At 47.9% G+C, this 13321-nt stretch overlaps 1 protein-coding gene across 1 annotated transcript in view; it reads left to right on the top strand.

Annotated features, from left to right (window-relative positions):
* Positions 1-703: 703 nt before the first annotated feature.
* The window catches only part of C25H1orf198 (chromosome 25 C1orf198 homolog), a 28511-nt gene continuing 15893 nt past the window's right edge, over positions 704-13321 (top strand). Inside the window, exon 1 of the mRNA XM_073011846.1 lies at positions 704-1073. Within this exon, the coding sequence (XP_072867947.1) occupies positions 741-1073 (333 nt within the window). The 5' untranslated portion in view covers positions 704-740. The remainder of the gene's footprint in view (positions 1074-13321) is intronic.

Below are 13321 nucleotides of genomic sequence, written 5' to 3'. Positions count from 1 at the left end.
GGGTTGGGGAAAGGCACCTGGGCTACCGGCTACTTCATGCACACTCCCGGCCCTGAGGGGAGGCGAGGACCAGACGCCCCGCACGGGTCTAGCCTTCCACGTCTCCCTCCGGCCTCCGGGCTGCCCTGCGGCCCCGGCTATCTGCAGCTCACCGCGCCAGGCCCCGGGCCCAGGGTCCTGGACTGGCCCAGAGAAGGAGAAGGTGTGGCTCGTCCGGGAAAGGGACAGAAGGAAAGGAGTAAAAACAGAAGCCAGGCAGCCAGCGGCTCGGCCCGAAATGCTGGGGCTTTCTTAGGCTCACTGGAGGCTGAAAAAAGTTTCCTTTGTCAAGCAGTGGCCACGTGGCGCTATGGCGGTCACTACCGGGAATTAACCACGGCCACACTCTCAGGGCGCCAAGCGCCGGCTCGGGGACACGCCGGCCACCACCTCAGCCAGCTAAGGGAAGCCCGAAACCTGCTGGCACCGCGGGAATCCACTATGGAGGCGTAAAGGGGGACCCACTGGGGTCCGCAAGGGGGTGGCAGGGGGAGGGGAGCGGAGGGAGGAGCTCCCGGGGAGGGGGCCGCGGAGGGCCGGGGTCCCGGGGCTTGGGGAAATGTGTTGGCTGGGAGACCCGGGTCCGCGGCCGTGCAGGGCGGGGTTCCCGGAGGGGGCGGGGCTCTGGGCGGCGCGGGGCGGGGCGGGGGCGGGCACAGCGCGGGGCGGGGCGCGGGCCGGGAGCGGCAGGCAGGCCGGGCATGGCGTCCATGGCGGCGGCTATCGCGGCCTCGCGCTCGGCGGTCATGAGCGGGAACCGGCCTCTTGACGACCGGGAGCGAAAGCGCTTCACTTACTTCTCGTCGCTGAGCCCCATGGCCAGGAAGATCATGCAGGACAAGGAGAAGATCCGCGAGAAGTACGGGCCCGAGTGGGCGCGGCTGCCGCCCGCGCAGCAGGACGAGATCATCGACCGGTGCCTGGTGGGGCCGCGCGCTCCGGCGCCCCGAGACCCCGGGGACTCGGAGGAGCTCACGCGCTTCCCCGGCCTGCGCGGGCCCACGGGCCAGAAGGTGGTGCGCTTCGGGGACGAGGTAGGTGCGGGCCTGGCCGCGGTCCCTCTTCCCCGCCCGGCGCCCCGGGGCGCCCCGGCCCGGGGGGCACATGCCGGCGTGAGGCCGCCCCAGCTGGTAGGGGCTGGAAAGGAAAAGGCAGGAATGGCAGTGGGTGGGAGGGGAGCCCCAGAGCCGAAGGTCGGGGGATGGGAGTTCCGCTGGGGGAGTTGGTTAAGAGATCGCCGAGAGGTGGGGTCGTTAAAGAACCTCCATCTAGACCTGATCCGCCGGCTCGCACGGACTCCAGAGACTTCTCCCGGAGCTGTCGTAAGCGAGGCTGACCAAAGTGGAAACAACAAGCAGTTTTAAACCAGACAAGCCTGGGTTTTAATCCAGCTCTGCTACTTACTACCTGTATGGCGGTGGGTGAATTAACTTCTTAGAGCCTCAGTTTCCACTGTGTAAAACAGGGATAATAACGCCCATCCCGTCCCTGCCCGTGAAGGCACTCAGCATATGATATATACTAACATGAATACTTGTGATGAGATGTATGAGGAAAGTAAAATTGCCAAGCCAGGCAACAGGAAAGAAAAGGTGTCTTCCAAGATAAGGAGGGAAACCCATCCATCACCCTAAGATGTTTTCCAAGTGAGCACGACGTCCAGGGTATGTTTTAGGGGTGAGCATGGTGACCCTGTTTTCCACCAAAAAACTAAGGGATGATAAGCTTAAATGAGCTCCAGTAAGTCTTGGCCACATAACAGGGCATGTTTAGGTCTCAGATCTAGGCACTGTCCAGACTGCTGGAGGGGCAGTAGAAACGCCGAATCTGTTCCAGAAAAAGCTCAGGGATGACCCACACTTAGACACAAAGGCCTGAATCTTCTGTGGGGTTCAGAAATTTGGTCTTCTTTTTCTTAGAAATGTGTTTAACCGAAGCTTGTTTGGTGCCATTAGAATTTGCACTGTGGCTCTTTGGCCTTTCAAGCTCAACTTTTGCCATGAGGAGCAAAGTCAAGCAGAGCAAAAAGTATGAGAATGAAATCGCTCGCTGTTAAGGCTGTTTCTTGGGCTAGAGGGGAGAGAAGCTGGCAGAGTTTTTTTTCTGAAGAAGTTGTGGATTATGGATGGAATTCAAGTTTAGGAGGTTTAGATCAGATTTTCAGGCTTGGGTGTGCTGAGACATTTATGAATACGAAGTGTTCGTGGTCATAAACCCACTTTAATGTGAGGGAAACGTGAAATGACTGAAGGATGCTGCCAGTGTTCCTCTATTCTGATGGAATCAAAAGGAAATTCTCTACTGGACTTCAAATTCTGATGGCTTTGCCAGGAAAAACAGGGTGTGGTAAACTGGGGAGGGGAAAATACAGGTTTTAAAATGTATTCCTAGAGCCGAAACATTTTCAGTGGGAAAATATGTGTATTTATAAAGACATGTGTGCAGTGTTTGTGCCCAGATTTGGGGCATGAAAAAGCAGGCAGCACTCCTTTGGAAGAGTCACGAATAAATATGAGAGGAAGTAAACTTCTAAGTACTTACAAATGTTGGAGAGTGACTGTCATTTTCCCTTAGCTTGGTGTCCAGCTAAGAATATCTACACGCCTACTCATGATCAAAAAGCCCATGTCGTAGAAGAGCCCAGTATCACTGACGAGGAAGAACATGGCCAATTTAATTTTTTATTCTCATTCTTTATCTGGTGCCAGACTGAGCTGTTTCTTAATTTGTAAACTCAATGTGATTTCAAAGCAAGTGGGACTGTACTGTGCTGTGGTGCCTGCATGTCCTTCCAGGAGCAACTCAGGAGAATTGAATCTCAGCTTTGCAAAACCAGCTGAGAGCATGCTCGAAATGCTTCTGACCAGCCTCAGCTCAGACGACAGAGGGGCAGATAGACCCTGTATTTTAACAGAGGTACATAGGAGCGTGGCCCAGGGTATGTTTTTGCCTGCAGTGGCTGTGTAGGTTAATAGCAGTAGGGAATTTAAATTCCCCTGGACTGGGCCAGAGGTTGGCACCGAAGTGGAGTCAGTTGTCTCATTGTTGTCCCCACGAGATCATTCATGGAGGAGGGCCAGCTCCTAGGCACAGGGATGATGGATAAGGACAGGGTAGGCTGCTGAACAGAGGTACCCCCCAAATAGGTGACCCCAAGTTTGTCTTAAAGGACTGTAAACTAGATAGAGTGGGGCCCTGTGTCTCTTCCCACTTGATCAGTCTTCTGATGTGGACCTGGGACTTCCACAGCCCTTTCTGCTGCCCTGAAGGACACTGACTATTTCTTTGAATGGTGTGCTCTCCCGCATTGCCAGTAGTGTTTTTGTATCTCACATAGCAACATTTTAAGTCAGAGCATGCAAATATAGCCTCCAAATGTGGTGACCATCTTCTAGACATTTCTTGTGTGTTGCAGGAACAAATAGAAATTGACTGTATGATGCTGATCACAGATCTTCATGGTTTTGAATGTGGTCAGGGGCTCAGTTCACTCCCTGAAGTTGCCTGTGCATCTGACAGGTGTGGCGTCCGTGTGTGTTTTCATCCTCATCCTCTGGCCTGAGGCCCAGATGGCCCTTTGCCTTGATGACTTAACCTGGTTCTCCTCAGGGAAGGAGGCTGCTGCCTTTGAGTACCGAAGCTGTGAAGCGCCCTATCAGTCTTTAGGTTCTTGCTTCCTTGGAAATCAGCTGAGCAAATATTTCTCAAAGCCTGTTATATTAGAGACAAGGCATTCTAGCTTAGGGTACTTCATCCTCCCATCATCTTTACCAACTCCTTTAAAAATCCCCCCATGTGAACGTATGATCTCAGTAAAAAAGCACAGAAGTATAGCTTCAACCTAGGCCCTAACCCCTTCCCACAGCCACCCAACCCCCTTTTGTGGAAAATCTGGAGCTGCTGCTGGAAGAACGTGTCCCAACCAGCAGAAGGAGAGAAGCCTGCAGAGCCCCAAGTCCTGGATTCTTGTCCTGACCATGCCACCAGCAAGGTGTCGTCCCTCTTAAGGGGTAGTTTGCCCCTCTGTGAAGTCTGGTGGCAGAACCAACGGCTCACAGAGTTTCAAACCCGCTGGCCTAGCTTGGAGCAGGCACAGACACTGGGGACATGCACTTTGGGTCCAGTATTTTGGTAAGAACATTAAGGCAGGTTTGCAAATGGCTGCTTTTTGACGGTCTTTCACCCGCGCTGCTTGATTGCTGCGTTCTTCCTCCAGCAGTAGGGTTTCAGGAATGGCTTACTTTGGAGGGGAAAGTTTTTCATTTTAGAAGGATCACCCTGTCTGCTTCTGCTGTTTCCTGTTATCCCAAAGGAGAAAACCCCACACACCTCTGAATTGTTAAGAATGTGTTGCTCCCTGCTCCTGCCCCCAATCTCCTTGTCACTGATCTAGCGAGATGTGAGTACATGGTGAGAATTACAGGGTTCCACATTCTGTGAGACATTCTTGACTCCAGATGGTCCCTAAGCAGATGACTGGGGAGCTTTGGGCAGCTGGTGCGTCTTGTTTGCGTGGACCTACTTGCCTCTTCCATCTCTCCATACGGTGGAGCTGGGCACGAAGGGTGTTTCAATATCCCTAATTGGGGTTTCACATGTTGTGGAACGTGGATTTTTAGACCCCGGAGCCAGACAGCTCTGTCCTGTCTTCAACAGCTTGGCATGATCCACTGCCGTGTCCTTCCAGCGCCTTCATGTCTGCCCCTCCTACAGGAACCTGGGGACTTGCTGTTGCTGTCTTACTCCTCTTGGCCTTAGCTTCCTTTTCTGAAGCTGTTTTTGCCTCCCTATATCTCCTGCATTGCCTGTGGCCTCTTAGTCCTTAGGCTAGAGGACTCCACAGGTGCTGTGGCTATGGGTACCTATGTTTTTAGCAAACTGCTGAGCTGCTGCACCCATTCTGTGTGGTTAGGGCTATCTACAAAAGACCCTTCTGCAAACCTAGGAGCCTGTGTGCTGGCCAACCTAGAGGTTTGCTTGCTAAAATAAACCAATTTATTATAAAAGTTTTTACCTGTACATTAATGTTAAAAGTTTCAAACCAGGCAGAAGCAGCATTATAAAACAGCTGGTAGAATCAATCGCTTCAGAACTTTCCTTGAGCATTACATCTTTGTTAGATTTGAGTTTGGCTGCTGTGTCTCCTCATCCTCTTTGCCTTTAGTAGACTGGCCTTTTCGTTTTTAAATCTGACATTAAGAAAAAAAAAAAAAGAAAGAAAGAAAAAGAAAATTAGGGAGTTGCTTTCTCAGCATTTTGGACTCATTTTTTAAGGAAGGTGGAATGTTTGATTTATGATTCCCACCTTTTGCCTGGTGTATCCATGGATGTTTTAGAAAGGATGGCAGGGTTTTCTGAGTCCCTCTACCTGGGGCCCTGGGCAGGAGTTGAGATGACCCTGCTTCAAATCCAGTTCCACGGGCTGAGAGGAGAGGGCGGTCGGGCCTGTTCTGTGAGCTTCCCTTTCCTGCTGTGGGTTCTCTGCCCTGAGTAGCACCTGGCCTGGTTCCCTGGGAGCTAAGGCCTCTCCTCCCCAGGCACCTCTGCTAGCTCCTGTGCGAGGGTGGCCCAGTGGCAGCCAGGGAACAGGTTTAGCAAAGAAGTGAAGTGACTTGGTCACTGACATGCAGGGAGGGAGGGCAGGAAGCATGGCGACAGGTGTGGAGTCATCTTTTAATTGATAAGAGTCACTTCTACACTCTAAGTAAGGGATTCCCATAGTACTGGAGAAAATATCTATTTCTTCTTCTTCTTCTTCTTCTGAATGAATGAATGAAGGAAGATGAGACCATTTGTTTAGACTTCCTGTCATATTTTGCTCATTTCCTTAGAATTTCCTCCACCTACTCTGTATCCTGTTCCCATTACCATGCCCGCGCTGAGTTTTTGTTTTGCTGTAATCTATGGAGGACTGAGTTTCTGGATTCGTATTCATGGCGGAAAACATGCCCAGTGGTGAAATCAGGACTGTTTTTCTGTCTTTGGAACTGCAGTGTTGTATTTCCAGTTATGGAAACCCCCTTATCTCAGCAGAGTTAAAAATATTACAAGTCAAAGGGAAAAGCATGGATTCCATAAATATGTAAACAATACTTCCTAAAAATAAGCAGTTGGTAAAAAAAAGAACATATTTTAATCATTCTTCCGTACTCTCCTCTTTTTAAATAGACTTAATTTTTAGAGCAGTTTTAGATTCACAGCAAAATGGAGCAGAAAGTACAAAGCTCTCATTACTTCTCTGGCTCCCCCACTGTCAGCATCCATGCCACAGTGGTGCATTTGTGACAGCTGATGAATGTACATTGACACATTGTTACCACCCAAAGTCCATAGTTTGGGGTTCACTCTTGGGTTGTCCACTGTATGGATTTTGACAAATGAATAATGACATGTACCCACCACTATAATATCACACAGGGGAGTTTCACTGCCCTAAAAATTCTCTGTGTTCCACTTATTTATCCTTCCCTCCCCTCAACCCCTGGCAGCCAACGATGTTTTAACTGTCTCCATGGCTTTGCCTTTTCCAGAATGTAATATGATTGGATTCATACAGTATGCAGCCTTTTGCGATTGGCTTCTTTTACTTAGTGATACTCATTTAAGGTTCTTCCACGTCTTTCTATGACTTGGTAGCTCATTTCTTTTTCTTGCTAAATAATGTTCCATTGTCTGGATGTATCACAGTTTACTTATCCAATAACTGAAACACATCTTGGTTGCTTCTAAGTTTTGGCAATTATGAGTAAAACATCTGTGTGTAGGTTTTTTGTGTGGACCGAAGTCTTCAGTTCATCTGGGTAAATACCAAGGAGTGTGATTATCTCACTCCTGTAACATATTTATTTGTGGAGAAATAAATATAGAAATAACTACAGCAGAAGCACTGTTGAATTTGTGCATGGAGCTGCGGTTGGGAGGCTCTCAGTTGGTCAACATGTCCAGGGTGCTGTCATTATCAGTGACAACAACCAGTGTTGTCACTTGGTAATTAAGCCTTACAGTTGATCCACAGGACAGGCTCTGGCATCTCTGAGGGAGTGATGGGCACAACACAGCTCACCAGGAACAATGTGTTCCACCCTGGGTGAGCCAAGATACCCAGGCCACCTGGCATCACTACAGGGTGACACACTCAGGACTTTCTGTCCTGCTCACATGCTCCGCTGTCTAAACCTTATTTCTCTAGCTTATAGAATTTCTCAGTTTACATTTCTTACCTTCAAGCCAAGATGCCACAGGTGTCAACCAGAAACTCTCCTTATTTATGGACTTCAGGCAGACGAGGACCATTTCTGGCGTCAATATGTGTGTTGTCGTGTTCCCAGATCTTGATGCTGTTTTAGAATCACCCCAGAAAGCCTCACTCCCTGCCCAGCTGTTTTTCCTGGAACAGCTTGTGGAGGCCCTAAGGGAGCCCCCATGCTGGACAGCGCCCTCTGCAGGCGCTATCCATCCAGACACCAGAAAGAAACACTTGCAGAATGTGATGGATATTAGGATGTTTGTTATGGTTGTAGCCTGTGGTGTGCTGGTGAATATTTAACAGCCGGCTCTGGGGGAGTGAAGCGGACTAGCCCTGACTTCTAGCATTTGCCAGTTGCCATGACCAGATACTCCACCGTGGCCTATTCCATGCTCTTGGCGTGACTAACGGGATGCACAACTGGGCACCGCGCTATGTGGTATTTCTACCTTATACATACAATGGATGCAAATAACCTCAAGACCATGGATAATAGTAACTGTGTTGAAATGTTGAGTTTCTAGTGTTTGTTACTTTTTTTTTGGTGGGGGGGGGCACACTTTAAAAAAACATTCAGTTTTTAGAGTAGTTTTAGGTTCCAGCAAAATTGAACAGAAGGTACAGAGAGTTCCCACACAGACCTTTCCCAAAATGTGCACACAGACATGCATATGCGTGCAGCCTTCCCCACCATCGACATCCTAAACCAGAGTGGTGCATTGATTGCAATCAATGAACCTGCATTGTTTTTATCATTGTCACGCGAAGTCTCTGGTTTACACTAGGGGTCGCTCTTGGAGGTGTACACCATGATGGTATCATACAGAGGGGAGCCACTGCCTTAACAGAAATCCTCTGTACGCCACCTGCTCATGCCTCCCGCCCCCCAGGCTCTGGCAGCCACTGATCTTTTTACTGTCTCTGTAGTTTTGCCTTTTCCAGAATATATAGCTGGAATCATACAATATGTAGCCTTTTTAGATTGGCTTCTTTCCACTTAATAATATTCATTTGAGGTTCCTCCGTGTCTTTCCACGACTTTTTATTGTGGTAAAATACGTATAACATAAAATTCACCATTTTAACCACTTTTCTGTGTGTAGTCCGAGGCATTTAGTATAGTCACAATGTTGTACAATCATCATCACCATCCATTTCCAGAACTCGTGTATTATTTGAAGTGAAATTATATCCTTTAAAGAATTAAACTCTGTATATATTAAACAATAACTCCCCATTTCCTGGCCTCAGTCCCTGATAACCTGTGTTGTACTTTCTGTCTCTATGATTTTGCCTACTCTAGGTACCTTATGTAAGTGGAATCATATGATTTTTTGTTCTTGTGTCTGGCTTAGTTCACTAGGCATAATGACTTCAAGGTTCATCCATGTTGAAGCCTGTATCAGAATTTCCTTCCTTTTTAAGACTGAATAATATTCCATTGTATGGATAAACCACATTTTGTTTATGCATTCATCTGTCAGCGGATACCTGGTTGCTTTCATCTTTTGGTTATTGTGAATGGCACAGTTACATTGGGGTATAAGGATCTCTGAGCCCCTGCTTCCAGTTCTTTTGGGTGTATACCTAGGAATGAAATTGCTGGAACAAATGGTAATTGTATGTGTAATTTTTTGAGGAACTGCCGAAGTGTTTTATATAATGGCTACTTTATTTACATTCCCACCAAAAGTGCACAAGGGTTCCAGTGCCTCCACATCCTCACCAATATTTGCTATTTTCTGCTTTTTGATAGTAGCCATCCTTGTGGTGTGAAGTATATTACCTTTATTTTTAATACAATGGATTTAATTGCAAGTTTATATAATTCACCTTTTAAATCACGCAGTTAAACAAGGTATTTAACAACAGGTTCAAGAAATTCCTCAAAATTTTACAATCAGCTCTCGTTAGTTGGTGCAAGCCTGCTCCAACACACCTCTGCTTGCAGCCTTGCAGCTCCAAAAATAAAAGTGTCTAGGAACCACAGAGTTGTTAAGCCCTCCAGTATCCATCTTTTATCAACAAGTAAAGAAGTAAATGCTGGCGATATGATTCAAACATGTATTCCAGCACTATGGAAAAAAAAATGCTTTATTATTATTATTTTTTAAATTGTTTCATTTAGGGTTTAGGAGGTACACACTGAATTGGATGAACATTTCCCAGAGAAGAGCGAATACTCAAGGTCTCTGGAATGTTACGGGAAAAGATTGTGTGTGTGTGTGTTTATCCCAGAGTTCTTGGAGCTGCGTGGGGACTGGCAGAGCCTTTTACATGTAGTGCTGGCCTCTGATAATTGCCAAGTGCTCTGTGTTTCTGGTGGCTTTCTATAGCTTCCCCTCTGCTTTTTGGCTTTCTCCTCTGGGATTTGGTGATCCGAGGCATCTTTCTGCCTTGCACTCCAAAGAAGACATTGTTTCTGGAGAGATTCAGTGCTGCCTTTGGTATTTGGATGCCTCTTACGGAATTTGACTCTGAGGATAAGTCCTGGCCAACAATGAAGCCCACTCTCTTGTCGTGTGGCCTAAGTAACAGATGTGTTTTGGCACTTAGATGATTTCAGATCCTAGGCGCCAGAGAGGGGGGTGGGAAAGCCTTCCAGGCAGTCCTAGAAAGAGCATATGTGATTGGTACAAGAGCATGTGCCTGGCCTCATTTTGGTTGCCTGCTGGTCACCATGGGAGTAGAAGAAAGGATAGCATTGTATGCATGTGAGTGGGTGCCACCACTTTGCAATTCTGATCCCATTTGCCTCCAACAGCCTAGGGAACCTGTTCTTGCCACCAGTGCTCTTTGTGGCTAGAGCGTGCAGTTGAAGGCTGACATCAGAGCTTCCATCACATTTTTGTTTGGCATGTTTATTTTTGTTAAGCACTTTATTGTTTTTTATGAGCTCAGAATTACACAAACCCAAGGAATCTGCCCCTTGACTTCATTTCTTGCTGGAGCAAACAAAAGACTATTGACTCGACACTAAGTTGGGGAGAAATCACAGTGTGACCCTTTCTCCTCCTGCAACCCCCTTGGAATTTCAGCTAATATGGGTTGCAGTCACTAGAGAGTTGGCTGTCCCCAAGCTCTGGGCTAAGTCTTTGTTCCTCAGAGTCTTGTATACTGAGCCACCTTCCAAAGCCAAAAGCCTTATTATTTTACTCTTTGCAGATTTCAAAGGGACTCAAGGTATATAATTAATATTTAGAATCATATCAAGTAACAGGGGAGTCCAGCTACATCATGCCCCGCCCTGGCCAGCGTTCCTGCCCCCTGCCTGCCCTGCAGGTGTTCATACACTTCCTCTTTCCATTTGGGTGGCCAGCGGCCTGTTCAATTCTGGATGAAAGGAGCACCTTTGCCAGTTGATTTCCATTTACCTTCTTCCAAAGATCCAAAGCCCGGTCTCTACTCTACCCTGTGGATGGCTGGCCATTCCTCCTGGGACTAAGAGCTGTGAAGAGCCGGTGAAGTCTTAGAGGGAGTGTGAGTGTGGGGTGTGGAGGCTGGGGAGGAAAATCAATCTGTGAAAATACACAGGCTTGTGCAGAGATCATTTATTCACGAAGAGTTAATGAATGATTAACTAGAATAAATGATACTTATTCCATCGGCCCCTTTTATTTTTCCCATGTGAAAACAAAGCCCTTCTTGGTTTGATTACTTCTAAAAGGAACTCAGAGGGTTCTGAGGATTTTAGGGACTTTGGTTATTTAGCTTAACTGTACCCCTAGCATACACACAGAGACATGGACCAGGAGCCCCCTACAGCTGAAGGCTGGCCCTCCACCTCTGCCAGGAGACATCTAATCGCAGAGCCTTGGTAACTCACATTCCTTCAGGCATCCATTTCCATTTTTGGAGGAACGAAGTTTGTGCATTGGGAAGTAACTTGAGTTTAACTGAAATTCCAAACAAAATGAGGTTCCTCTCATTTTTAAAGGTTTTGCTTGACAGCCATGAGGCAGTGCATACCAACCAGTTCAGAAGTCAGGATCATAAGCAAATACCATTACAGGAGAATGACTGTAACACTTTGAGGATGGGGGTCATCTTACTGTGCACATGGTCATCAGTTGCACACACTACGTGGTTCTCAGAACTGACTGATACACTTTAATGCAGCTTGACCCAGTTTGTAGGGCTTTCCCCCAACTTTTGTAATTCTTAATATTTATAACTAGTACCTTTGTTAGTGGTGTTTTTTTCCTGATATAAATATGTTTAGTCCTTTTATATGCACTCCTGGGAAAATAAAGACCTAATTCTGGCCCTTCAAACTGCCTCCTCTCTGGGTTTTCTTTGCTCTTTACCCCCAGTATATGTGAAGTATTTGTGCCACAAATGTACCAGTCCCTACTGCACAGAACCAAGGCACACAGCACAGCCATCAGGACACAGAACTGGATCTCTACCCTGTCGATGGCCGGCTCTTCCTCCTGGGGCCAAGAGCTGTAAGGAGCCTGTGCCCCCACATTGGGAAGTCTTGGGGGAGTGTGAGCGTTGGGAGGGGGAGATTGTGGGGGAAAATCAACCTGTGAAAGGATCTGGGCTTGTGCAGAGTTTGTTTATTCACATATTCTCAAAGAGTGAGTGAGCATCCGCTACGGGCAGTCGCTGAGTCTTCCAGGCACTGGGGATAGAGGAGTGGACAAAGGCCCTGCTCTGTCACCCTTGTCATCTAGGGTTGGCCGTGCTTGGGCTGTGCTGGGGAGTCATCACACACTTCCTTCCCCATCCCTCCTTCTTGGGAATAGGCCTTCAGCTGCCCAGACCCTGGCATGCCTTCGTTATTCGAGTTCAAAGACTGGCCTCCCACTGGCCGTTCATGTTAGGAGGTGTCTGCAGAGAGGACGCACGCTCGGGGTCTGGAAGGCTGAATATGTACCCTTATATGTTGGTGAGGCACTCCCCCTGCGTGGGCCCTGGCATTTGCCCCCAGTGTCTGAGGCTAAGCTGGGGTGTCGGAGGCTCTGTCAGAAGCTGAAAGAAGAGGGTCTGTGGGCAGACCTGGTTTGCCCTGTAGATGAGAGGGAAGCCAGACCACTTGACTTAGGGGCACAATCAGTGTACCTCTGGGTGGGAAGAAAACGGTTATCCAGGGATACTTAGGGAAGGACATAAATCACCTGGAGTTTTGGGGAGATACGGATATGATCTCAGTTTAAAATATTTTATCCCATTTTCGCCTGTATCACCCAGTGTGTCCTGATTTTTCATTCTGAAAATAGTTCCCAGTAGAAGCAGTCAGACATGGTGCACACCTGTAGTCCCAGCTGCTCTGGACACCAAGGCAGGAGCATCGCTTGAGCCCAGGAGTTTGCGTCCAGCCTGGCCAACATACTGAGACCCCATCTTTTAGAACAAACAAACAAACAAAAGTTACCCAATTGAAGCTGGACACAGATGAGACATTTGCTAGCACAGGAATAACTGCAGGCAGAGGGTGGGACCTAAGGAAAGGTGACTTCTCCAAGTTATTTGTGCGAGCCAGTGAACAAAACATACTGGATCCAAGGTCAAATTCCTAGTGATTGTTCTATAGGGCTCTTTCTGTCCTGCTCTGTTTGGTGGGGGTGGGGCGTGATTTCAGAGTTCTTGTTATAATTAGTCACATGGATTACATTGGCATTTTTCTTCATTGATTCTGCTGATCCATGCCCTTGAGCTCTCCGGTAGGCCTGTTGGGGAGGAGGGGAGCTCCTGTGTTGGCATTGACTGGCAGATTATGGCCTGGCATTGTTTTCCCAGATTACCTTATTTAATCCTTATAACAGCCCTGCAAGGGAAGTATCATTCTGCTTTTACAAATGAGAAAACTGAGGCTCAAAAAGGCTAAATCATCTTCCCATGGCCACACAGCTAATCATTGTTCAGGGCTGAGTCTGTGCCTGATTCTGCTGAGACCATCAAGCCCTGGTCCACTCCTGCTCAGCTCATCTGTCTGAGTCCATTGGGGGGCCTCACCGGCATATACCCTGTTGTCTGTTTGGCTGGGGAGGGGAGTGTCTGGCAGCCTCAGCGGGAAAGGTGAGGGAGCAA

Source organism: Chlorocebus sabaeus, chromosome 25, assembly GCF_047675955.1.
Source record: "Chlorocebus sabaeus isolate Y175 chromosome 25, mChlSab1.0.hap1, whole genome shotgun sequence".
NCBI classification, from domain to species: Eukaryota; Metazoa; Chordata; class Mammalia; order Primates; family Cercopithecidae; genus Chlorocebus; species Chlorocebus sabaeus.
Note: the sequence above shows the minus strand (reverse complement) of the source record. Positions and strands in the feature narration are given on the sequence as shown.